This window comes from Vicugna pacos, chromosome 6 (assembly GCF_048564905.1).
Source record: "Vicugna pacos chromosome 6, VicPac4, whole genome shotgun sequence".
Taxonomy (NCBI): Eukaryota; Metazoa; Chordata; class Mammalia; order Artiodactyla; family Camelidae; genus Vicugna; species Vicugna pacos.
Window position 1 is genome coordinate 2,680,376 of NC_132992.1, and position 27,691 is coordinate 2,708,066.

Genomic DNA, 27,691 nt, shown 5'->3' on the forward strand with positions numbered 1-27,691 from the left:
AGCAAAGAACCGTCCTGTTAATTCTCAGCAGGTAGAGTGTGTCAGGCTGGTAGCTCCAGGGAAGGATATTGATGTCACTTTGTGTCGTAGAGCTGAGAACAGTGGTGAAAGTGTCCTCTGCGGTGTGTCTTCCCTGCCTCTCCCTGTTACTGGCTTTCATTTTGATCACTCTTCTTTCTAATCTTCCTTGGAGGAGACAAAAGTTCCAATGGAAATGATTTAACTCAGAGCTGTTGAAGTGACCACGGGGGATGGGAAGAATAGAGATTGTCTAAATGATGAGTTTGGAAAAACCAAAGCTGAGAAGGGATTTAATTGGAATCTGTAGTGTAGGGTATGTATGTATATATGTGGACTTGATTTCCCAAATTCCAGAAGGTAGTTTATGGGAGTACATTACACTAAGAGGTGATCCAGGCAGAAAATAGAGATGATTCCGAAGGGGCCACAGTGAATTCTTATGAATGATAGTTGTACCTAATTCACCTTAGGAAGGCCCTTGGCCTAAGCTTTGTAAGACTTTTATTTTGAAGAGCTATCATGTTTTTCTTCCCAGTATTTTTCTGTGCAGTATTTTTTCTACCAAGCCTTGTACTGGCTGGATTGACTGGGATTACATGTTGTTGAATTTTATGGAAGTTCATAAGGGGCATTGTTGTTTTGGGTATGCTAGTGTGTGTCAGCTAGCTAGGTGGAGACATGTGGAGCGTAGACTCCCCATGTGTGCAGCTGGTGTGACGGCTTCCTTTCACAGACGGGGGAAATGAGGCCTCAGGGAAGAGAGGTGACTTGCCTGTACCCACCCAGTGAGTCAGTAGCTAAGGTGGGACCAGAGGGCAGGTCTCCTGGCCCAGGAGTGTTCTGTGTTTTTCCATTCCAGGGTATTGATTTCCATTGTCGGCTGTTAGAGAGGTGAACACAGAGCAGTTAAATAATTTATCCAGGCTGCATGGGAAATTATTGGCAGAGCCAGGTGAATTCATTCCTTTAAGAGCTCCCTCAGCCAAGGTGTCTGCTGACATGAGTAAGATTTTAATGAGATAGCCAGGAAGTAATGATCATGTCTGAGTTTTTGGACTTTTTAACTTACTGTATTTTAGATCAGTCCTTTTTAAACGGCTACCTGAAATGGTGTCGATACTAACTTTATCCCATCATTCTGCACATAATCCAAAGTGCAGGTGAGGCTCCTGGATAGTTAATGTGATAAATACTTATGCATTACTTGTAAGTGAAAGATAGTTTATTTTAAATTATTTCACTTAGAGTCACAACAGAGTATTCTCTTCAGTTTAAGACTCATTTGTACATAGTAGGTGCTCAGTTAATGTGTTTTTTTGTTACTTAATTTCAGCTTGTAGAAGCAAAACAGATTAAATTATAGTACCACAGTTGTAGGCAAGTTACTCTTTTAGAAAGAGATTTATAAATCTTCTTGATATAGAGACATAACTTCTGTTTGTTTTGTCTTTGGTGAGGGAAGGTAATTCGGTTTATTTATTGATTTATTCTTAGAGGAGGTGCCGGGGATTGAACCCAGGACCTCATGCATGCTAAGCATGCGCTCTACCACTTGAGCTATACCCTCCCCCTAGAGACATAACTTCTGGGTTAACTTATAATAACCTAGCTTCATATTCCTGGCTCTACCAATGTCTTGTTTCATAAGCTAAGGCATTTGTTCTTAACAGGGCATTATCCATACCAAGAAATTGATTCTTGAAGCCAGGAAATTTATTTTGAAGGCAAAAAAAAATCTTCTTTTTATTTATAAAGCACAGATACGCATATAACGTGTAAACATATACACAGTATATCCATAATATTATTGTTTCAATGAGAATATATCATAATTAGGAAAAAACAATGTCTAGAGAGGCCCTGAGCGGTGAGAGGGGTCTCTGTCTGCAGTTCTGGCACAGAGCTCCTACTGCAATACAGTAAATTAACATTTGGGTTTTGTCCTGTCTCATGAAATAGCTCCAGAGCAGTAAAGGTGAAAACAGCACCTTCTGTTACTCAGTAACTGGCCCCTTCAGGCCACACTGGTGTTGGTGTTAATGGAGTACTTGGGAAGGCCCTGAGGGTGGGGGGCTGTTTGCCAGGGTAAGCAACCACGTGGTTAGAGGGTTGGAACTTTCAGCCCTGCCCCTACGGACCTTTGAGGAGGGGAGAAGGGGCAGAAGTTAAGCTAATCACCAGTGGCCAATGGTTTGATCAGCCATTCCTACATAATGGAACTCCCAGTAAAAACCCTAAGCAGTGGGGTTTGAAGAGTTTCCAGGTTGGTGAGCACATAGAGGTCCTGGACCCCTTGCCCTGTGCATCTCCTCCATCTGGCTGTTCCTGACTTATATTATTTTATAATAAATTGGTAACTTAGTAGGTAAATTGCTTTCCTGAGTTCTGTGAGCCATTCTAGCAAATTAGCAAACCTGAGAAGGGGTTCATAGAGACCCCTAATTTATAGTCAGTTGGTCAGAAGTACAGGTGACGACCTGAGCCTTGCAGCTGGTGTCTGAAGTCAGGGGTCGACTGGGGAGTAGGGGGACAGCCTTGTGGAATTGAGGCCCTTAACCTGGGGCAGGGAGTCTCCACTAAGTCCAGGTAGCTAGTGTCAGAATTGCATTAAATTGTAGGACACCAGTTGGTGTCCTCCAAGAGCTGGAGAATTTCTTGGTGTGGAAAAAACCACACATCTGTTGTCAGAAATGTAGGTTGTGAGTAGAGAAGGAAACAGGTTTTTCCTTTAGGGGCCACGATGGAAACAGTTGAGAAACACTGAGCTGAAAGATCTGGTTGCACATACCAAGCTCGACCTTAGAGGAAATCCCCACATAGCATAGTGTTCACTGCAAAGGTCACACTTCTAGAGAGGTCGGAGTTTCCACTCTGTGCGCTGAAGACACGACTCCCAGGAAATGAAGTGGCTAGAAATGCCTTTGCAGCCTGGCTGTGCTCTTTGAGCTGTCTCCATCCACGTCAGTTTGCTCACCGTGTAACCTTACCTACACTGTCTTGCCTGACATTTCCTCCACCTGAAAATCTGGCCGTGACTCCAGAAAAGGGATGTCGATAAAGTCGCAGCCACCTGCTTGAGTTACCCTCAGTTCCTGTTAGAGCTGGGCTTACGGCTGTGGGGACCTACCGTTTGGGTGTTTTATAATTTAATAACGTTCTCTTATTGTCATGAAAGGCGAGACTGTGGGTCAATGCTTTATGCCAAATGTGAGAAAATTTTCAAAGTTGATTCCACCCACTCCCACCCCATTTTTCAGTCTCCAGTGCGACTGTCTTCTCTTTCCATTTGCCTGGTACATTAGAAAGCCTAGTTGCAAAGTGCTTTGTTATCGTTAGATGACCTACGCATCGTGCTCAGTACCATGCCTTGAACTTGGGAGGCACTCAGTAAATCAGACTTGGTTTTAAGGGCAAGGAAAAGAAGATGGTTAGTAGGAGCCTGATGAGTTGTTTTGTTATTTTCAGACAAAGCTGTCACTTACTGCTTCACGTAGGAAGGTAGCATTAGGCACAGAGTCCTTGGTGTTTGTTTAGAGTGCCAGGTTAACGTTACCCCAAGGCCCCCGTCCCAGGTTTTGTCACCTGAGCACTGGTGAGTGCCGTCAGGGCTGTAATGGGCTGTTGAGTGTTCAGTGGGCTTTTTAATTTTCTATTTTTTACAAATACTGCCACTGAAGGAAGGGCCAGGAAGGGAAATACTGTGATCTTTTACTGTTTCTAATCAGTGAAGGACGGATTAGACTAAACGGGTATTACAGGGTTGTGACTTTGGTTCCCCAGCGGTAAGCAGTAATTGTGAGATTGGATTTCAGAAGCCCCGAGAGTTGATTTTCAGTTTACCTATTACAGTGTTTACTCTCCAGTGATGCAGGTGGGTAAGGATTAAGTGGAATTCTAATAGTAGAAGCAGTTCTTTCATATGGTAGTTTTCTGTGTTTTCCCACTATAAATGAAAAGAATTAATCGTGTATTAATGTATGTTCCCCTGAATGTACTTGGTAACAAGATACCACGGCAGAAATCCCAGATTCCAGTGTAAGGAATTGTTTGCAACTGCTGTACAGGGCAGTGGCAAGAAATGAATACCAAAACACAAGGTCTGTCTGGCTCCTGGATACCTGGGCTGCTCTGAGAAAGTAAATGGCTAGTGCCTGTGTGTGTGTGTGTGTGTGTGTTGTGTTTAAAGAGAGTGAAAAGATGGTTAAAGACGATTTTGAATTTAATGTCACAGAAAATAAAACAACATCAAATTAGTGAAAGGAAGAATGGTTCATGAAGAGGGTTCTGGTGGGATCTGTCCCTGCCTAGGTGATTTTGGGAAGATGGCATTGTGGGCCTGGAACCCACTTTCCTAATCTGTAGGAGAGGGCAGAACTGTATCAGCGTTACGTTCTATGGAACAGAGTTCTTGGTACAGAGTGAGTTGTTCCTCTTTTTTTTTAATCCCAGCGCCTAATATTGTGGAACTGAAAAAGTGATTTGAACAATCTCTGACAGTTGTCTAACTGTGAATGTTGTGGTCAAAAATAAATAAGATATATATTGATTTGTGTGTGTGTGTGTGTAGAAGGCATAACTTGGTGGAGGAGACAGTGTTATAAGAGAAAAAGGGGGAAGAGGGTATTGTGAAAAATTAGAGAAGATAGAAGGGAATAAATGTATGATTTTTAAAAAATTATCACCCCCCAAAATTGTCCATGGGCAAATAAATGGTGGGAAATCTCTTCAGATTAGTCACTGTAGAGGCACTATAGAGGCAGACCTCCTCTGTGGCCACCTTGCAAAACATTTTTGGTAGTTGTCCTTTGGAATTAGTTTGAGCTGGTTATGAACCACCTAAGAAAAGTCTCTTTCTTCATGGTAAAGTTTTGTCTCATTTACTCTCATTATTCCCTACACTTGGTTCTGAACAGTTTTTCACTTGATCCTAAACATTCCTTTGAGGATTTTCAAGAGCGTGCTCCAGGCTCTGGAGATAGGACTTAAAATGGAACCATTATTGAAATTAGCACAGAGCTTTCTTGGGGAAAAACAGTACTCATTCTGATGCTTAATTCAGTTTCTTAAGAATTTGTGTGCACAGAAAACAAGAATAGAAGGACATAAACTGAAGTATTAATTGGCATCTTTGGTGATTTAGTTTTCTTTGTAATTTTCTCCATTTTCCTAATTTTCTGCAGTGAACATATCATTTAAAGTCAGGAAAAAGGGAAGACACAGTCTCGTTACTTTCTGATCATGTTTGTTACATGTTCAAGTGTCGGCAGAGGCGGTTCCTGGCTTGTGAGCAGGTGTCACGGGGAGAGCAGAGGGTCACTTTCCTGAATCCAAAGCCGCTGATGGAGCCTATTTCTCTAACTAGGCTTAAGCTGTTTTTAATAATGTGCTTCAGAGGTTTATCCCTTTCAAGCAGTAGTTTAGTAAAAGAGAATAAATCGGTTTTAATTCTTTTGTGATTTTAAAAACATTTTATTTCCACTTGTCAAACAGAAGTGGAATGCGATGTGAAAGTGTACGCTTCTTTTCCTAATATTTCTCATGGGGTACTGCCTCAAATAACAGTTTCTAAAATGCAAATAGTATGGCATGATGTAAAAATATCAGTCAAAAATGGGAACAACAACTCTGTATAACTTGAGATACCTTAGTCGTGGTTATGGTAAGTTTGGTCATCTTATCACATGGGTGGAAAAGAAAGTATTTTGTGGGGAGAGGAAGAGGAGGTAAAGAAAACTTAAAATCTGGGGAAAACTTGAACTTCTTGAGATGAAAGCAAATAATTGCTACTTTAAAGAAATAAAAGCTAAAATAGGAACACAAAACGTATATAGCAGGTTGTCTAAGGCATTTTGGGGGTGTGGTCATGGAAACTCTTAATATTGTGTGCAATGTGTATCAGTTTGAAGTAAAACCTTCTGTTTAGCTAATGCTCACAGCCCGTGTCTGACAGTCAGATCAGGCTGTCAGCGGGTGTCTCAGCCTCCCCTCTGTGCTGTACCGAGAGCTGTGGAAGGACGAAGAGCCCTTCGCCACTGCCTCTGTCTGCAAGGAGTTGATAATGCAGTGTAGGATGGCAGATGGACTCCAGACAGGTGTTTACTCTAGCACAGTAAGGACCACAAGGCAGACGGCACTGAGGGAGCTGTAGTCAGCTGGAGAAGTTTCCCAGAGGAGGGGGACGATGTTTGTAATGCTGACAGGAGGTAAAGATTGAATCTTGAAATGTTTTTTTTATTATTTTTCCATTGAAAACCCTTTCAAGACATGATTTAAAACCTGAGCATTTTAGCCCCAAATTTCCTGTCCTAATTAGATCTATCTCAGCGGTTCTTAGTTGGAGGCAACTTTGCCCTTGGAGGGGACATTGGGCAGTGCTATGTAGGCATTTGGTGGTACAGGCAGGGATGCACAGAACCCTTCCCTGCCTTGCCCCTGGTCCACATACGCACAAAAAGCCTCACATGTTAATAGTGCTGAATTTGAGAAACCCTTGTCCACGTGTACTTGAGGGACAGTGATGGGACACAAATAACCACCTGTGTCTGCCACTAGTTTTATATGACGAATGCCTCCAGGAGTCATGGGGACTGGGCTGGGGTAAGTAAATTAGAGATAATGAAGTGGCATATGATTCAGCCCTGTGCTGTTCAGCTTAGTTCAGTTGAAATCAGTCTAAACCAGGGACATCATGAAGGATTACTGACAAATAAGAACTATATGTGAATAAAAAGACATCTTTTTGCATTTGACCCAAGTTTATGTCATGTTCAGTATTTGTACATTAAGCATTGAATGTCTGTTTACTCTACATGGTACCTCAGGCTGAATGGAAATTAATTAAAATCAGAGAGTTGTGGATTTCAGATTCAGGTTCTAGCTATATGACTTTGGACAAGTTAGGTAATCTCTCTTAAGTTATTTACTCTGTAAAAGAAGATAAAATAAAGAAGATAAATGTTGCTTTCTGTTTGTGTGTATTTGTGTATAGAAGGCACATTTTGGTTGTTTTGAGGATTAAAGAAGCAATGTATGTTCAGTACTTAGAATGTTTACTTTGCACATATTTAGCCCTCTTTAAATGTTGGCCATTATTTTTATTAGCACTTAACAGTAGTTCTGAAAAGTAAGTCTTATTATACCCTCTGCATAAATGTAGAAACTGAGGTACAGAGAGGGTTAACTTGTATAAGACCACACAGTAAACAGTAGACCTGGGATTCATATCCATGCCTTTATTTGTCTCCAAGTTCATATGCTTCTTATGTTGCCTAAATAAAATAGTGGAGAAAAGCAGGAAAATTAGAAGGAGAAGAAGACTTTCTTTAGAACCACTTTTCACCTTTCCCCATCCTAAAGTTTCCCTTTTTGCCTAAGTTTTTCATTCTCTTAATGTCTCACGGAATATACATCAAAATTGCTACGTGAAATACATTTTATGTTTCTTATTACAGCGTGCCTTTTTATCTGTAAAGAGATATCCAAATAATTTCATATTTTCAAGTGTTCTTGGAGCTTCTTATTAAAAATAAATTAAATAAAAGCTCCTCTGCAAGGCTTGAGAATTTCCCACCTCTGATCTTTATTCTGGAGGCTATAGTTTTGTTTCTGACACTTCCTGGAAGAATTCTATGCAAATGACCAGCACCACTAGATTTTTTCATACTACCGTCTTTTTCATCTATTATTCTGCTGCTGCAAACTTACTGGTCTGCTGAAAATGAATTGGTGTTTTTAGAACCAGGGTTTAGTATCCCTACTACTCCTTCTAGAATAATTTATTTTATGTCACTTAACAGCCTCCCCTTTCTGCAGCTCTGAAGTTCTGGAAGAATCAGTTGAGGAGGTAGATTACTTTATTCCTTCCTACTCCTTCCTAGTCTCCTATTTTGTGGCATCAATAAAACCAGAGATGCTAAAGCCAATTTCAACAACTGTCTGCTAATAGAGATGACATTTCCATGCCCTGAATCCTGGGGAGAAAAATCTGGCAAAGAAGAAAAGATTTATGTAATTCTCTTCTATGAGAAGAATAGTTTTACAGTGGGTACACATGGGCAGAATTTTGCTAAACATTGAACTGGGGAAAGTGGATAGTTTCTTTAAAACCATAGGTGTATAAAATATCCAGGTTTTTAGAGCAACATTAATGTGCAAGCAGTCTGCTTTGGATAAACAAAAATGGATTGCTTTTCTAATTGTGAAAATTTGTATGTCTCTAACCTCTTTAAGCTATAAGCTGTGGAACATAGTGAACTCAAGTTAGTTGAGTTTATAAGAAAAATACCGAGCAAGAGTTCTTCCACCTCATTATGATTCGCCTGACACTTAATTATAGACTCATAGTCATTTGTGAGCCTTAAAAGGATTCTGGAATTTAAGGTTATTATTTTTCTCTTTATTAAGTAAGTAAAAAATTTAAAAAAAATTTTTTTATTGTGGGGAGAGTATAGCTCAAGTGGTAGAATGCATGCTTAGCATACACAAGGTCCTGGGTTCAAACCCCAATACCTCCTTCAAAAATAAATAAAATAAGCAGACCAAATTACCTCCCCCCTAAAAATAAATAAAAATAAATAAATTTTTAAAGATTTTATTGAAGTACAGTCAGTTACTATATGTCAGTTTCTGGTGTACAGCACAATGTCCCAGTCATACATATACATACACATACTTATTTTCATATTCTTTTTCATTAAAGGTTATTACAAGATATTGAATATAGTTCCCTGTGCTATACAGAAGAAACTTTTTGAAAATCTATTTTTATATATAGTGACTAACATTTTCAAATCTCAAACTCCCAAATTTATCCCTTCCCACCCCTTTTCCCCCGAAACCATTTGATTGTTTTTACTGTGTAAGTCTGTTTCTGTTTTGTAGATGAGTTCATTAGTGTCCTCTGTTTTAATTTTTTTTTAGATTCCACATATGAATGAAATATAGTATTTTTCTTTCTCTTTCTGGCTTACTTCACTTAGAATGATGATCTCTAGGTCCATCCACATTGCTGCAAATGGCATTATTTTGTTCTTTTTTACGGCTGAGTAGTATTCCATTGTATAAATATACCACAACTTCTTTATCCAGTCATCTGTTGATGGACATTTAGGTTGCTTCCATGTCTTGGCTATTGTATGTAGTGCTGCTGTGAACATTGGGGTGCATGCATCTTTTTGAATTAGTTCCCTCCAGATATATGCCCAGGAATGGGATTGCTGGATCATATGGTAAGTGTTTTTAGTTTTTTGAGGTATCGCCATACTGTTTTCCATAATGGCTGCACTAAACTACATTCCCACCAACAGTGTAGGAGAGTTCCCTTCTCCCCACACTTTATCCAGCATCTATCGTTTGTGGACTTTTGAATGATGGCCTTCTGACTGGTGTGAGGTGATACCTCATTGTAGTTTTGATTTGCATTTCTCTGATAATTAGCAATATTGAGCATCTTTTCATGTGCCTATTGGCCATTTGTATGTCTTCATTGGACAATTGCTTGTTTAGATCTTCTGCCTATTTTTGGACTGGGTTGTTTGTTTCTTTGTTAAGTTGCATGAGCTGTTTATACATTCTGAAAATTAAACCTTTGTCAGTCACATCATTTGCAAGTATTTTCTCCCATTCTGTAGGTTGTTGTTTTGTTTTGCTTTAGGTTTCCTTTGCTGTACAAAAGTGTATAAGTTTAATTAGATCCCATTTGTTAATTTTTGCTCTTATTTCCATTGCCTGGGTAGACTTTCCTAGGAGAACATTGCTAAGATTTATGTCAGAGAATCTTGCCTATGTTTTCTTCTAGGAGATTCATTGTGTTTTGTCTTATATTTAAGTCTTTAAGCCATTTTGAGTTTATTTTTGTGTATGGGATGAGGGACTGTTCTAACTGCATTGATTTACATGGCAGCTGTCCAGTTTTCCCAACACCACTTGCTGAAGAGACTGTCTTTTCTCCATTGTATATTCTTGCCTCCTTTGTCAAAGATTAATTGACCATAGGGGTGTGGGTTTATTTCTGGGCTCTCTATTCTGTTCCATTTATCCATATGTCTGTTTTTATGCCAATGCTACGCTGTTTTCATTACTGTAGCCCTGTCATATTGTCTGATGTCTGGGATGGTTATTCCTCCAGCTTCGTTCTTTTTCTTCAGTAATGCTTTGGCAATTCTGGGTCTTTTGTGATTCTATTTAACTTTCAGGATTATTTGTTCTAGTTCTGTGAAAAATGTCTTGAGTAATTTAACAGGAATCGCATTAAATCTGTAGATTTCCTCAGGCAGTATGACCATTTTAACAATATTAATTCTTCCCATCCAGGAACATGGGATATCTTTCCATTTCTTTAAGTCATCTTTAATTTCCTTAGTGAATGTTTTATAGTTCTCCTTGTATAAGTCCTTCACCTCCTTGGTCAGATTTATTCCTAAATATTTTATTGTTTTGAATGAGATTTTAAAAGGAATTGTTAATTTATTTCCTTTTCCTGCTATTTCATTTTTAGTGTAAAGAAATGCCTGATTTCTCTATGTTAATCTTGTATTCTGCTACTTTGCTGAATTCTTTTATCAGCTCTAGTATGGAGCTTTTAGGGTTCTCTATATATAGTATCATATCATCTGCATATAGTGACAATTTTACCTCTTCTCTTCCAATTTGAATCCCTTTTATTTCTTTTTCTTGCCTGATTGCTGTGGCTAGGACTTCCAAGACTATGTTGAATAAAAATGGTGAGAGTGGTCATCCTTGTCTTGTTCCAGATTTTAGTGAGAAGGCTTTGAGTTTTTCACCATTGAGTATTACACTAGCTATGGGTTTGTCATCAGTAGCTTTTATGATGTTGAGATATGTTCCCTCTATACCTAATTTGGTAAGAGTTTTTATCATAAATGGATGTTGAATTTTATCAAATGCTTTTTCTGCATCTATTGGGATGATGATCATGTGATTTTTGTCCCTTCTTTTGTTGATGTGGTGTGTCACATTGATTGATTTGCATATGTTGAACCATCCTTGTGTCCCTGGGATGAATGCTACTTGATCATGGTGTATGATCTTTTTTATATGCTTTTGGATTCTGTTTGCTAATATTTTGTTGAGGATTTATGCTTCCATATTCATCAGTGATACTGGCCTGTGATTTTCTTGTTTGGCAGTGTCTTTTTCTGGTTTTGGTATCAGGGTGATGGTGGCTTCATAGAATGAGTTTAGGAGTACTCCTTCCTTTTCAGTCTTTTGGAAGAGTTGAGAAGGATCGATATGAATTCTTTGTATGTTTGGTAGAATTCCCCAGTGAAGCCATCTGGTCCTGGATCTTTGTTTGCCAGGAGGTTTTTTTAAATTGCTGATTCTCTTTCATTTCTAGTGATCTGTCTGTTCAAGTGGTCTATTTTTTCTTGATTCAGCCTTGGTGGACTATTTGTTTCCAGAAGCTTGTCCATTTCCTCTAGGTTGTCATTTGTTTCCATATAGTTGTTCATAGTACTGTCATGGTTTTTTTATATTTCTGTGATATTGATTGTAATTTCTCCATTTTCCCTTCTTATTTTGTTTGTGTTCTCTCTTTTTTCTTCTTGGTGAGCCTGGCCAGAGATTTGTCAACTTTGTTTACTCTTTCAAAAAACAAGCTGTTGATTTGATTGATTTTTCTATTGTTTTTTAATCTCTATCTAATTTATTTCCTCCCTGATCTTTATTATTTCCGTCCTTCTGCTGACTTTAGGTTTGGTTTGCTCTTTTTCTAATTCTTTTAGGTGATAGGTTAGGTGGTTTACTTGAGTTTGTTCTTGCTTTTTGAGGAAAGCCTGTATCGCTATGAACCTCCCTCTTAGGACTGCTTTTGCTGCATCCCATAAATTTTGTGTGGTGGTGTTTTCATTGTCATTTGTCTCAAAGTATTTTTTAATTTCTTCTTTGATTTCATCGTTGACCTTTTTTTTTTTTTTAAGTATGTTGTTTAATCTCCATACTGTGATTTTTTTTTCTCCATTGTTTTTCTGTGGTTGATTTCTGGTTTCATGGCATTGTGGTCAGAAAAGATGCTTGAAATAATTTCTATCCTCTTAAATTTGTTGAGGCTTCTTTTGTGCCTAAGTTCATGATCTGTCCTAGAGAATGTTCCATGTGCACTTGAAAAGAATGTATATTTTGTTTTTGAGGGGTGTAATGTCCTAAAAATATAAACCAAGTCAAGATGTTCTGTTGTGTTGTTTGGTTTCTCCGTTGCCTTACTGATTTTCTGTCTGGAAGATCTCTCCAATGATGTTAATGGGGTGTTAAAGTCTCCTACTATGATTGTGTTCCCATCAATTTCTTCTTTTATGTCTGATAGTATTTTCATTATGTATTTAGGTGCTCCTGTATTGGGTGCATATATGTTAATGATTGTAACATCCTTATCTTATATTGTTCCTTTAATCATTATATAGTGTCCTTTATCTTTCTTTATGACCTTTGTTTTAAAGTCTGTTTTGTCTGAAATCAGTATTGCTACTCCTGATTTCTTGTCATTTCCATTTACATGAAATTTTTTTCCATCCTCTCACTTTCAGTCTGTGTGTGTCCTTCATGCTAAAGTGGGTCTCTTGTATGCAGCATATTGTAGTTTCTTGTTTTATTATCTAACCTGCCACTCTGTGTCTTTTGATTGGAGCATTTAGTCCTTTGATATTTGTAGTAAATATTTATAGATGTATGTTTATTGCCATTTTGAACTTAGTTTTCCAATTGATTTGTATTTCCTCTTTGCTCCTTTCTGTTTCTTTTTGTGGTTTGATAATTTTCTTTTGTATTATCTTGGTTTCTTTTCAGATTTTGTGACCCTATTATATGCTTTTGACTTGTGGTTGCCCTGTTTTTCAAGTATATTAACCTATTACTATATCTGATTGCTTTAAACTGATAATTATATAGGCTCAAACACCACCTAAAAAGAACAAAAAAAGAAAAAAAATCTGTATTTTCTTGCTCCCCTCTCCCGCCTTGAATGATTTCGATGTCTTCTTTTACATCTTCACGTTTATTCTGTTGCAGCTCATTGTAGTTATCGCACTTCAGTTATGATTTTCTCCCTTCTCTAGTGTCCTGCTTCTTTTCTGTTTAGAGTAGACCTTTCAGGACTTCTTTTAGCATGGGTTTAGTATTGCTGATTCTTTCAGTTTTTGCTTGTCTATGAAATTCTTTATCTCTCCTTCTATTCTAAAGGATGGCCTTGCTGGATAGAGTATCCTAGGTTGAAGCTTTTTCTCATTCAGGACTTTGAATATATCTTGGCACTTCCTTCTGGCCTGCAGTGTTTGTGTTGAGAAATCAACTGAAGCCTTATGGGGGTTCCCTTGTAACTAACTCTTTGTTTTACTCTTGCTGCCTTTAGAATCATTAAACTTTAACCTTGGCCATCTCAGTTATAATCTGTGTTGGTCCAGGTCTCTTTGGGTTTTCCTTGTTGGGGATCCTCTGTGCTTCCTGTACTTGGGATGTCTGATTCCTTCTTTAGGTTTGGGAAGTTTTCAATCATGATTTCTTCAAATACCTTTTCAATCCCCTTTTCTCTTTCTTCTCCTTCTGGGACCCCTATTATGTGTCGCTTGGGACGCTTTGTATTACCCCATAGGTCCCTTATCTTGCTTTCATTAGTTTTCACTTGCTTTTCTGTCTGTTGTTCTTACTGGGTGATTCCTGTTATCCTGTCTTCTAAGTCACTTATTCGTCCCTCTGCATTATCTAGTCTGCTTTTGACTGCCTTTAGCGTGGCTCTTATCTCAGCTGTTGAGTTTTCTGTTTTTAATTGGCTACTCTTTATAGTTTCTATTTCCTTTTCATAGTATTCTGCATGTTTATTTATAGTCTTTTTTTCCTTCAGTGCTTTTATCATCGCCTTTTTGATGTCATGATCTAGTAGACTGTCAAGGTCTATTTCATTGATCATTCTTTCAGGGGACTTCTCTTGTTCTTTTAATTGGGAGAAGTTCCTCTGTTTCTTCATTTTACTTATATATCTCTGGCACTATAGATTATGGAGTATCAGTTACCTGCTGTAGTCTTGAAGGGCTGTTTTGTTTTGTTTTTCTTTTTAAAGAGGGTGCATTCCTGTGTAGACTGTGTGCCTCTAATAATTTTGTCACGAGGTCTGTTTTTAGTATGGATGGTTGCCACATCTTTCTTCCATGTGTGTTGGCTGTTATCCCTTTGCTTGGGGTCGTGGCTGGTGATGCAGTCAGAGCCTGCCCTGGTTGTTGAGCGGGTTGTCACAACCCTGGCAGGGGCTGGGTCTGTCCCCCTTTTGTTGGAATGGAGGCTTCCAGGCTTGTTTCTGAGCTGCGGTGTGTGGCAGGTGAGGTTGGAGTGCTTCACCTACTCTGTTGACGCCCTTGTCCCCGCTTTAGCTGTTGGAATATCAGTACTCCTACTCCGGTGTCCCCCAGCCTCTCTGCCCTCAGAGCTACCAGTGCAGGTCCCTGGACTTCTGGGCCACACACCTGAATCGTGGCAAGCTATCGGGTCAGGGCCACCCCTGGTGCCAAACGCTGTTCCTGCACTCAACACCACTATGCCAGCTCCTGTCATTTGTCTTAGAGGCCTGGACTCGCAGACCCCTCCCCCCAGACCTGTAGCGGCTGTCAGTACCGTCCCCAGCGCCACGTCCGCGTAGGCTAGGCAGGCCTGCTGAAGATGCTGCACCAGCCCTCCCCCCAGCTCTGTGCCAGGACTCCTCCCCTTGCTCTATAGTCTTAGACGCCTGGGTCCACAAAGGCACCCTTGGAGCAAATCGGTCCCCTCTGCCTGGGGCTGGGTCTGTAAACAAATCTCAGTCCCACCTATGAAGTTGCCAAGCCCCTGGGTTCGGATTCAGGCTTCAACCCCACCTCCACCTGGAAGCTGTGCACCAGCGAATCTGGTGGCTGTGGACGAGCCCTGCCTCTCTCCCGCGATGGTAATGCGGGCCTGCGGAGACAGTGGCTACAGCGCAGCCGCATTGTGTCCCTCCCCACAGCGCACACCAGCAGTGATGGTTTTTTATTTTAATGGGGGACCCAGGCCATTCTATTCTGTATACACTCCCAGCCATGGCCCACAGCACACTCCAGCCCCTTGAGGCTGCCTCTGCGCAGTTGGCCCCAGCCCTCCCCCCGGCTCAGGCAGCCAGTCCCGGGCCACCCCTGCCGGCCTGCGTCTAGGGCTGGGGATCCCAGGGACCCTCTGTGCCGGTTTCTCTCAGTTCTGTCGGCCAAGAGGCTGCTGCGCATTCCTCCCCATCAGAGGTTCCCCCCACCACCGCTGACCCCGCCATTGGAGAGGGGGCGTCCCAGCGTCAGAGCGCTATTCCTCCTTGGCCATTCCTCCCTGTGGGCAGATCACACACTAATTTTCTTTTTCCTCTTTTTAAATTTCTTTTACCAGAATTTGTGAGGAATTCTGTCTTTTGAGGAAGGCAATGTTCTGTCAAAGTTCAGGAGGTGTTCTGAGTCGATGCGTAGGTCCATGGATGTCTCGGTGTATTCGTGGGAGAGGGTGAGCTACAAGCATCCTTGGTTGCTCTCCTATTAAATAATTTTTAAAAATACCCAAGCCCAGCTAATTCAGAGTTAACTGTCAAGAGAGGCTAAAGAATGCCACTTCCCTTCATAAAATCACCAACATCTAGAGCAGGAAAGACTTTAACAACCATGATTAGCATCCCTCTTTTTTTGTTTTTTAAACAGATCAGAAAACAGAGGCACATTGACTTGTTCAAGATCACATGGGGAGGCAGAACCAGGAATGGAATCCAGGCTTTCTGACCACTAGATCAGTTCTCCTCCCTTTATTCAGACTTTTCTGTCATTTTATTCATTATTAGAATTGGGGCATTCCGTTTTTTAAATTGTGGTAAAATACACATAGCATTTAATCATTAAATGTTTAGAAGTCTCTTTAAGTAGGCATACTCATGAACGTGGAACAAAAGTCAAAAGGCACACAGAGCTTTCCGGCATACAGTGACGAGCCCGGCACCCTCTCCCTCCTGTCATCCCGGATCCTGTCCTTGGAGGCAGCCGCTATAAAGAAGGAGACATTGTGAATAGGCCATTTGGGTCTAATAACGTGCCTAAACCGACATGGTATTGTTTCACTCTTCAGGGATTGTGGTTTGGCCTGCCAGGCTGAGGTCGTGCCCAACAAAGCAAAAACACAAGCCATGGAATTAGAATACGGAGAGATTCGTGAATTGATCTGAAAATTCCCCAAACTCCAACTTATTTCCAGTAATAGAAGTGAGGGCTCTCTTGGATCAGTACTCTTACTCAGACAATGCCTTTTGTACAAAGAGCCTAAAGTATTTTGTAAAAGCTCTCGTAAAATCCCCGAGTATGGCATAACTGCTCTGCATTAAAGTCTGTAGCACACTGGCCAAAGAGAAAGAATTATGATGGTGTTTGAATAAACACCCCAAGGCTCTGTGAAACCATCCATCAGTGTGGAACATCACATGGATCTGCTTCTCTCTGCCTCCACGGCCCACCTTGATGAAACCTTAGTGCCTGGTCCTTGGGTGGGCCACACCCAGGCATGGGGCCTGGTGAGTTCCTCCCAGTGTACGCAAGTTGGATGAGGGGCGAAGGGGGCTCCAGGAGTCCACGTGCACGTTTGGCCCCGCTGCCACCGCTGAGGTTGTGGGGCCGGAAGAGCAGCAGGGCGGCAGCAGGCTCTCAGTACTGCCCAGCGCTCGGTATCCTTGAAGCCCGGGTCCTGACCTGGGCTGAGAGCCGTGTGTGGTCAGTAGGCAAGGTGACGGCCCATGTGGTGAGAGGTGAGCCCGGAAAAGCCACAGGCCTTGACCCCGCAAGCCACAGTCGGGGCTTCCTCCCAGTTCAGGAGGAGAATCTCTCCAAGAGAAAGGGAGGCTGAGGAGACTACAAGTGGCTCTCTTTCTGTGATTCTCCGGGGGGCTGGCTGACATCGGGTGTCACCCACAGGGGAGAGGATGTGGGACATCTGCAGGTTGTTTCAAGAGAGATACGAACGGGTTCAGGTGTCTTTTTGAGAGAGCAGTTCTTTGATTTCTGTACTTTAGACTCTTGAATTGGGGGTTTCACGTTCTGCCCTAAGACAGTGCTTTCTTCGTTTGTTTTTCCAACTTTCCTGATCCTAGGGACTCTCCTGGAGTACTTGCTACAATTCAGATTCCTTGGCCTCTGTCCCAGAGGTTTTGCCTCAGTCTGAAGGAGAGTTCTTGATTCCTGGGGTAGTTTTAGTAAGTGTCTAGGTGATTCTGGGGGATGCTGTCAGGTCAGGGCTGGCTGCTTACACCGTCATCCGTTCTAGATGTTTCGCTCTAGATTTGTATTATAAATACAAATATAAAAAGTGTTGGGAACCTTAACTGCCAGTGGCCTATTCATATATAAAGCGTTTTTTTTTTTAAAAAAAAAGGTGAATGTTCATTTTCACCTGATAATAATGCCTTAGCAGTGATTCTTTTTAATGTTTTTTAATTGTTTGAAACACTGAAATACTGACTCATAGTTCATAGTGACTACTAAAACATCAGTTCTGTTCATCTTTGCAAACAGAACCACTGAGTGGCCTTTTTTGTGTTGTAATGGAACTGCCGTGTATTCGACCTGGACCAATGCTCTGTGATTTAAAAATTATTCAGGATCTAGAGAGTATGGTGATTGATAGTAATTATTTTTTATGGCTAAGACTTTTATAATGAGGAAGTAGCCATTATTTCCTCATCACAGTTGTGTTAGTTTACAATGTAAATAAAAAATTTCAGTGATTGTATTTTTTCTTTTCAGATAGGAACCAGGGCTTTAGCCTTCTCAGCTCACTGGCTGGAGCAAACCATAGCCTTGGACCAGCGGAGCCCTGCCACTCGGAGGTGAGGATTTTTCCTGGGTCTTTTCTCTGCTTTGGCTTTTCATTTCTACTCATCACTGTGAATCTGCACCATTTACCTTCTTTCCCTTTCCATTTAAGAGGTGGCAAAGAATATTAGAAATAGATAAAAGGAGAACCTAAAACAGCCGTCTTCTGCTTGCTACCTGTTGAGAGCAGGCTAGTCCAGCGTTAAAGCAGTAGCCCTTTTGAGATGTTTGCAGTTTGGGCTGTTCTGTGTGTTTTTGCTAAAGTGCTTTAAAAATGTGCTGGAATATCCTTGAGGTATAAAATTGCCTCCAGATCTTTAAATATAAAGTAAAATTAATGGTTCTTTTGAAGTACTTCCTGTGTACTGTACAAATCTGAAGCAAGGTCTTTGCCCTTAATGAGTTTAACAGGCCGATTTCAGCGCTCTGTCCTCAGGACCTGGGTCCAGGTTTGCACATCGTGCACACTGGGCCACGGGGTCTTTCCAGGACCTTCTTCCTCAGTCTCTGAGCTGTTTGTGATCGGATCTTCTACATTCTCAGATTTTGACTAAAACAGGGTCTTAGACAAAACAAACAATATGTTTTAATAGTCAGTAGCAAAATCATAACACTTTCTGATTTTTCCTGGAGGAAAAACACTCCTGAGTTTGTGACTTTTTAGCCTTTTTTTTTTTTTTAATGTGACCTTGACCCTTCCCCCACCTCTCCTGGTCTCCAGCTCCTATTTCCTGTTTCTCTAAAGCTAACCAGCGAGTGGAAGAGTGAGCCTTTTGGGTTTAGTTCTGGAGCAGCCTCCTGTTCAGTTGTTGCTTGTGTGTGTGTTCCTCAGCAGCAGCCCCGTTTGCCGGCGGCAGATAGGACCGACTCCCTCTCGGATCACCCAGGTGGCGCGTCTAACACGGGAGACACTCAGGCCGACAGCGTTGTGGGTACGTTCCTCCTCTGGCTGCTCTGTGGAACTTGCAGTAGCCAGTGTGTCGGGGCATAAATCATCCAGAGGGGAACCGACTTTAAGTGAGGGCTGGGGAAGAAACTCGACAGCGCATCCCACGTGAGCGTGAGCCTTGAGGATGGCTGTCAGAGAACGGAGGGAGACTAAACGCATTGCAGATCTGTGGGTGCCATTTGCTCCCTGATTCTCTTAGTAGGATCTTGATTCAGATCCTCTCAGCAAAAACAGACAGAACCAGGGAGTGAAACAGATTTATATCTCCATCTTCCAGTTTTTTCGCAGTATTTCACAATAGTCAGAATTGATGGTAACGAGAATAATACAGGGGGAGGGTATAGCTCAGTGGTAGAGTGTATGTCCAGCACGCACTAGGTCCTAGGTTCAACCTCCATTAAAAATAAACAAAGAAACCTAAGTACCCCCATCCCAAAAATCAAACTAAAAAATAAAATTAAAAAGAAAAAGAATGATGCAGCTTTATAAGCCCTCTCATGTCCTTTCAAAGTTCTTTTATGTCCACATTCTCATTTGGTAATAAAGGTTGGCAGTGAAGTTCTTTTACAGAGATGAAGGTGAGGCCCAGAGCAGTTTAATAACTTGCCGAAGGGCATCTAACAAGAAAGTCCTGGGACGGAAGCTGGAATTGAGTTTGCTGTCCAAAAGCCAGAAAGCCAAGGGGCTTAACTGACAGTAACGATAAACGTTCTTTTGTCGGGAACTACCGACATCTCTGCATTCTCTTTATACCGCAGAGGGCCCGCGTGCAGTAACGAATTTCTAAAGCGTTCTTTTTTCTGTTTATAAGATAATCCATGTAGAAAACTCAAGTAGGTGGTTATGGAAACACTAAGAGGCATAAATTACACGGAGTCTTTTTTCTTCCCAGTTTATTCAGCCTTGTCCTCTCAGTGGACTCCTTCCTATTAGCTTTGAAACCTGCTAAGGTCTCTGCCGTGAAAACAAACCACTGAGCAGCTGAAGGCGGTGGGAGGATAAGAACGAACTCGGAGACCTTGGGGAAATGGTATTCTGCCCGGATACCACGAGGCCGAGAACAGCACGAACTGAACACAAATACTGCCCTCTACTTAGTCAGTTTGATTCTTGCAGGGGTATGGATTCAAAGTTCTGAAATTAAATATATTTTGCATGTATTACGGTTGAAAAAATAAAGTGTGGATAAAAAGTGGATAAAGGTTTCTCACTGTCAGAGAAGTTACCCATAAGGAAAGGGGGAAGCTGGGATGACCCTTTGGTACTAGACTAGAATTGAAAGCATCAGGATGAACTCGTGGTTTTTAAAATACAGTAAGAGCAGTTGAGAAATAAACATAGCTATGTGTATGCATGTGTTAGTGCACACGTGTATGCACACTTCCTAGCTCTGTCCACTCAGAGGGTCTCAGAAGCACAATACTCTGATAGCAGTGGGCACACTTAGCACTGAGATCTTGGTTTCTAAATACCATTCTCCAAGAAAAGGTGCCAGGGCTACTTGGAGAAGTGGTTGATCCAGGGCTGGAGCAGAAAAAGTCCAGGATGTACCTGGAGCATCTCATGGCCCCAGCAAGTGCTCAAAAAAAGAATGGGGGCATGTTGAAAGGGCACAGGAACCACCTGAGAGAGCTCCCTTTGGCTAAAGCTAGAACACCTTGATCAGCAAAGTAAATTAATACAGTATTGAGCTGTAACCTATAGAATAAAACACGTGTCTGTGAATATGCACTAATTTGAATAAATAATTGAGTAAATACATAACTAGGAAAGAAAGGGCTGCTCCCCTTACAGAAGAATTCCAGTGAATAAATATAGATGTTCTGAGGGAACTAGAAACTCACCGTTAGCCGCACAGCACAGTGATAGTTGTAGGCAAGATCCACTGATGGATGGTAAAATCAGTAGGTGAAAGTTTGGGAAGAAACACATTTCCAGTCTAAAAGTATCTCTCCCCAGTTATGTATTTATTACAAAGGGGAAGATAGTGACTATATACAGGAGAAACCCAGCAGATAACCCTCAAAGGGATGAAGATTTCATCACCAGTGATCAGTCGTGTTGACGTCATCTCCCCCCGATATGATGCCCCGAAAGGGCACTCACTTCTGTGGTGTTCCTGCCAAAGGGCCATAGCCTCCACCTAGTAACATGACAGCATCAGACAAACCCAGACTGAGGGATACGATACAAAGTAACTGACCAGGTATTCTGCAGAAATGTCAAAATCATGAAAGACAAGGAAAGACTTAGCAACAGTCACACACTGGAGAAGATTAAGGAGGTTTGACAGCTGAATTCTGTGTAGAATCTTGGATTGGATCCTGGAGCAGAAAAAAAGGGTATTAGTGGAAAAACTGACGATGTTTGAATGAAGTCTGTAATTTAGTTAATAGCACTGTTCCATTATTAACTTCTTGACGTTGTAATTGTACTCTGGTTACCTAAGATGTTAACGCTAAGGTGGGCGCGGGGCGGGGGGTGGTTGGGGAAGGGCATACGGGAATGTTCTGTACTATTTGCACAGCTTTTTTTGTAAGACTGAAATTACTTGAAAATTTTAAAAAAGGCAAAACCAAGCCAACAAAAGTGAAACGCTCCCTCAACTCCACATCTCCTTCCTTTTTTCTTTACTAAACTCATTTCCATTCTTTGCCTCTCATTTATTCCTCAACTGACCTCCACCTAGCTCTTGCTCCCATTTTCCACTAAAACAGCTCACCAGCGACCACCTCCATGCCACTAAATCTAATAGATGACCTCCTGTCCTCACCTTGACCTCATGGTGACATTCAGTGTTAGGGATCAATCCCTTTTCCAAACATTATCTTCTCTTGACTCCCCCAGCACATCTCCTGGTGGCCTTCCTATTTCTCTGATTATTCCTTCTCTTTCTTTGGAAGGTTCCCCTCCTATCCCCAGCCTTTAAATATTGCCATTCCTCAATGTTCCGTCTGCACTCCTCTTCTAAATCTGTATTTAAGCATGATGTGGTTCTCTCCACATCCACGGTTTAATTATCACGTATACACAGGTAAATCACAAATTTTTATCTCTAGCCCTATATGCCAACTGCCCATCGAACTAAAGCAGATTTATTCACCAAATGCATTTTTAACATCAAATTATCTATGTGGCATGGTAGTAGATGCAAAGAGCTATGTTATTATCCTTGTCTTCAAGGAGCTTATGGTCAAAAAATGCAGAGACAAGCTTTATAATGTAATGGGTAAAGCCATGGCCTTGGAGTCCTGGACAACTCGTTTCAAGTAAAGACTTTAGCACTAGGAGTGAGATGACCTTGAGTAAGTTATTTAGCCTCTGTGGGCCTTAGTTGGCCCATCTATAAAATGGGTGTAAAATCTTTCCTTATAACGCGGTTGCACAAAAGGAAATGGATTCGTGTTAAGTTCAAGCACTTGGTGGTGCAGACAAAGCAAACTCTCTCTCTTACTGTGGTATGTGCTGCAGTGATGGTGGAGAGATGTCAGAATACACAGTAGCGTATGCCAGTGCCAAGGCAGCCCTATAAACACCAAGTGTGGGACAAATTCAAAGGATGGAGACCTGTGATCTGGGACGGGCAGGAAGATGTCCTAGAGGTGGTCGGCCCAGAATGGAGGATGAGTAAAAATTCTGATTAGAAACAGACTTTGGTAGAGAGGTCACATGCTGAGGTAGACACAGTAGGATTTGTAGTACGAAAACAGGAATTTGGCTCTGCTTCTGAACAGCTGTAATTCTAGATGCGTTCCTTGTTAAGCCCAGGTTGCTTCATGTGGACAGTGATATCTGTCCTAAGCACCTTACGTGGTTGTTAGTAATGGATATGAAAATATTTGTTGTACAGTAAAATTTGGTCTAAATTTCAGGCGTTTATTGACTCAGTGTACCTTAGGTGGAGGGCATGGCCTTTAGAGTTGGAAGCACCTAAGTCTGACTACCAAGGTCACACTTAACTAGCGTGACCTTGAGCAAGTCGCCTGAACTCTGAGCTCTAGTTTTCTCCAGGATGGACACGGTGTTGGTTGTTACAGTGTCGTAAGGCCAGGACCAGTGACTGCACACTTACGGAGGGCCCGCCAGCAGCCGCGCGGCAGGAAGCACCGTGGGCCGTGCCGCTGGGGCGCAGTCTGACCCAAGCTAGCTGGATTGCTGTAGGCTTCTGTGTATTTAGCACGTACGTACATAACGCGAGGCAAATCCTTCTTTCAGATCCCACGTTAGACCTGGATATTCAAGAACTGGCCAGTCTTACCACAGGCGGAGGAGATTTGGAGAATTTTGAAAGACTGTTTTCAAAGTTAAAGGAAATGAAAGGTAATCCGATCCATTGTGTCTCCCGGGCTCCCACACTGATGCTCCTGTGTTGTGTGTAGTAGGAGTTAACTTTGTAACTGCTGCTGTAGCCCTTACTCTAGTCTCATCTGAGAAACTTAGCTGCTGGCGGACTGCGCCATCCTCTGTTGGTAAAAATTCCCTGGGGGACCTTTTCCTCTTCATTCTTTTTTCTCTTACTTTCCCTTCTTCTCTTGCCTTTCTCTCTCTCTTTCAGTGTGTCATTAACATGGAATCAGTCAGATCCCTACCAGTTTCCCCACATCATTCCCATCTGGAAAATCTGGAAGACTTAAACTTCCTAACAGCTGTAATGACCACACCATAAACATGTGTCTTTGAAACCCATCTCCCATCTTCTAGCGTTAGAACATCCATCCACTCCAGATGCTCCCGTGCTATTAGATGAATTTCTTAAGATGTATTTTCCCCCTAGACAAGGCTGCGACGCTTCCTCACGAGCAGAGAAAGTTGCATGCAGAGAAGGTGAGAAAATCAGTCGTGTATTTATTGAGTTCCTACCAAAGGTCCAGTGCTGTTGGAATTATATGTCACACTTGTTCACTCCTTAGTGTCCTAGTGTGAGCTTGTAATTGGGTATTAACTTTTAGTTAATTGACTGTTTACACAGTAGTGATACAGTTGCTGCGGTCAAACCAGGATTGCCCAGTGTATGTTGAGTGACATGAAACATTGAGACTCAGGATGTTTGCCTTCCCAGCTGTTTGTGAGGCTGGAAAACTCTTAATTATTTTGTTTTGTTCAATTTTGGGTGGTTATTACCCATGCAACACCTGTTCTTGGAGGGAAGCATGTGTGGATTACAGTGTCCCATTGTGTGAAGGTGGCATAATCTATTTACCCAGGTCCCTTTTGGACATTTAAGTCATGTGCATTTTTTGCCTCTGTAGTGAAGCTGGGCACATCCTTAACACTTATGTGTACGACTCTGATTCTGTCCTCACTATAAATTGTAGAAATGTAAGAACTGGGTTGGGACGTTCGAGATATCCGTTGCCAGAGCGCTGGAGGGCAAGGTGTAGAATTTTAAGTCTTAATCAGTTCCATGTATGACACATGAAATGAGCTGAAGTACAACTGTTGCCTAAGATTCGTTGCTTGCCTCTCTCGCCAGGTGGCCAAGGCATTCTGGATGGCAATTGGGGGAGACAGAGATGAAATTGAAGGCCTTTCATCTGATGAAGAACACTGAATTGCTCATGTTAGGGCTTGGCTGACAGGCTGACTCTGAGACCCTTCCCTGCTCAACCCAGTCATCTTTTGCTGAACGTCCGGTTATCACGTTGGCCACCTGACTTGTTTATAGGGTCCCCTTAATTCTACTTTTCAGTAGGGGTTAAGGAGAAATCTCTTCTCCCTTGGTATATTGTAGGAGAGTGTGAATGACAATAAGGAGTGAGAATTTTTCAAATATACACTTTTTTGTTTAGGAATGGCAGTCGGATGAGGCTCTAAGGCCCGTGTGATTTGCCCACGTTGAAGAGGAAGGCGCACCAGGCCAGCCCCAGTCAGTCTTTTCCGTAGCATCCCCTGCACTCACACTTGTTACTGCAGAGCCGGAGCTGGGGCCACCTTTCCTGGGTGTTCTGGATTTTCTCTTTCAAGGAACTTGCCCTGAGGTTTGATGCTTTTGCCGGGGGAAAGGAAGAAGCTTTAGATGTGATTTGTGCTGTTGTAGAGATGGGGCCAAAGCCACTGGCCCTGACGATAGTCTCTAGCTTTTTAAAAAAAAAAATGCATCTGGGCATTTCATTTGAAGTTATAGTATCTGAGCTCATGCTAGAATTGTTGAGAAACCAGTGTGAATTTTTAGACTATAGTAAATGATGCAAGAGGTTCCTACTCTGGTAGGGGTAAAGTAAATCCCTCTCTAGCACGTCACTGGAGAGGGACAGCACGTGAGAGAGGGAGAGAAACTTAAGGAACTCCCTGTGTGGGCCGTGGCAACAGTATGATCGTATCCTGAGATTTTAGCGTTAGTATTACCATGAAGAAATTTTTCTTCATCCCAGAATTGTCCCCTGCTACTCGAGATGTCAGAGCTGTGTTGCCACACCTTATACCCTCAAAACAAGGTGAGCTTCCTCCTTTCTCTCTCAAAGCCGGAGATCACTGCCAACATAGTAACACTAAGGAGCGGGCTTGCTGGGAGAGGATGTGAGATGTTGGGCAGTGAACCCTGAGTCCCTTGTGTCACTTCCAGGAGGTGTGGGTCAGCCCCAGGGAAACCGATCGCCAAAGGGGAGGTTTCCACAGCAAGAGTAGCAAGTACAGCAAATCAAAGGCGTCTTCCTGTTCTGGAGACACTTGGAAACGCACATCCTTAGCCTTCACTGTGGTGCTCACTGCCCTGGCTGTGAACCGGCTCCGGGCACGCGGGCCAAGAACTGCTCCCGGCCTAGTGTGAACTCTCAGCCCCTGAGGTCACCAGCAGAAACCAGCTTCAGACCCCTCCGTGCAGCACCTTCTAAGCTCTGCAGAGCCTGAGACAGATGGCAGGAGGGACCAAATGCTGCAGGTCGCGGGCCAGGGAGACCACAGGAGGGACGGGTTCAGTGATCGGAGCATTCAGGAAGAGCCATTCCAGGGCACACTGGAGGCTGTCTTGCTTGATGAACCCCCCCCCCCCCGCCCAGTATTCTGAAAGTCTTTGAGACTGTAGTTTACCACCATGCCATCAGTGTTTCTTTGAGGTAACTGCATTAGCCATTGGTCGGGAATGTAAGGGAAGCTGGTGCCGGGGTTGCAAAATGAAACGTGGCATGTGGTTTTCTTAAAACCTGAAAGTTTTCAGAAAATACATTAGGTACATGGTTAGAGAAAACAGACTAGAAAAAGCTGTGAACTTGATTTTGTGGATTAAATAAGGCCAGGTGATTAAAATGTGATTTATTTATAAAGTCTGCTTATGTGTATTTTTATGATTTTGTTGTTTTTCCGTAGAAGGGGTGTGTGGGGCCGGGGTGAAGCCTGCCTTCACTGGTTTAGGTATAAATAACGAATAATATAAGAGTTTGTCAGACTCACTCTTTTAGAATCCATCATGCATGTGTGTTAATACTTACTCATGATCTTAGCTATCTGGGAATATTGGCTCCTTGTAGGGGACATGTGGGGTTAAAGCACCCAGTGGTATCTAATAAAGGCCCATTTTTTTAAAGGCCCATTTTAAGAAAACTTATTGTGAGCTAATAGTGCAATAAAAATTGCAGTCTATCCAAAGTGACCTATGGACGTGCCACCCCAGGTCCAGGTTATTATGGCCTGTCTATCTGGGATTTAAAATGAGAAACTCAGGTTTTTTTTTTTTCCCCCTTAAATGTGTTTCTGTTTGTGTAACAGTGTCTGACACTTAGTAGGCCCTTAATGTTGGTTTGGATTTGGATTTGACAGTTCGACGGATATGATCAAAGTTTTAAGGTCCATGAGTGTTAAAGGTAGGGAGAGACAAGAATAAACTTTTTTTGTCTGAGAAAATTCATGTGTTATGTAATAATTTTAGAGTGATGAAGACATAGATATTTTTATAATTTTAAAATACGTTTTCCTGCCAGAATACAAGAAGATTGACAGACCCAGTTTGCTTGCTCTCTATTTATAGAACTTGGCCACATCTAATTCAGAGAAGCTGGAGATTCAGGGAAGCTAGACTTTTTAGATGGCTGAGTAACATGGGATGTGGTTCAAGGACCACAGAGCGTGTCAGGCCATCACTGCAGACACCTTCTGACACGTGACAGATGATACGCGGCTGACTTTGTGTTCACGCCGTGGGGAGGTGGGGAGAAGCATTTTTGCCGAGGCTTGTCAGATGCCCTGACCTTAGGCCGGTCTCTGAACAATGGCCGTCGAGAGAGCACGTGGAGCGCCCCTTGCCCTGCCTTGGCCCGCCGCGGAAAAGCAGCCTTAGAAGAATCACTGTCTAAGGGTAAGATGAGAGCTTCCTGAACTATTCTGAGCTGGAGTGTTTGCTGATGCAAAGCTAAATTTAGCCAACATGTGTCCAGTGCGGTCAGAGGTTTGATTCATTGAACATTCTGATTGATGGAGACAGTTCCAGAGAATGCTGGATGAGTTCAGAGCAGTGAGTTAAGAGCTGCCCTTCACCCGCCCCCACCCCCACCCCCGACAAATTTTGAAACAGGACAGTTTAGCTGCAGCATTCTCTCATTAAATGCCAGATCTTACAGAGGACTGTAGGTGGAGAAGGTGTGAAAAATCGGGTCACATGGACCACCTTAGTACAGGCTTGGCTTGAAAACAACGCCCCAACAGTTACCTTTCCCATAATTTGTATGTTCATGAAAGCAGCACGCTGACTGCGCGGGGCAAAGTCCTAGTTTTGATTTGGATTCCACTTGGGGTTTAGTCGGGTAATCTCCTCCTTGCGCTGTTGGCTTGTAAGTTCTTGCAGAAAAGCTCTTAGAAATTCTCAGAGTTGTCTATTTGGGGCATTACCTGTGCCTGGTACTAACATCACAGGTCTTGCCCTAGGTGCTTTATTCGTAGTTAAGTGTGA

General features: G+C 42.2%; 1 protein-coding gene across 2 annotated transcripts in view; it reads left to right on the forward strand.

The window, feature by feature from the left end:
* The window catches only part of AAGAB (alpha and gamma adaptin binding protein), a 56,229-nt gene extending 30,154 nt beyond the window's left edge, over positions 1-26,075 (forward strand). The window contains exons 6-10 of one of the 2 annotated variants that reach the window (XM_015243877.3): positions 17,796-17,878; positions 18,697-18,796; positions 23,029-23,133; positions 23,588-23,637; positions 24,287-26,075. In XM_015243877.3, coding sequence (XP_015099363.2) covers positions 17,796-17,878; positions 18,697-18,796; positions 23,029-23,133; positions 23,588-23,637; positions 24,287-24,364 — 416 coding nt within the window. In that variant the 3' untranslated portion in view covers positions 24,365-26,075. The remainder of the gene's footprint in view (positions 1-17,795; positions 17,879-18,696; positions 18,797-23,028; positions 23,134-23,587; positions 23,638-24,286) is intronic. The other variant, XM_006209625.4, reaches the window with a different exon arrangement.
* Positions 26,076-27,691: the final 1,616 nt, after the last annotated feature.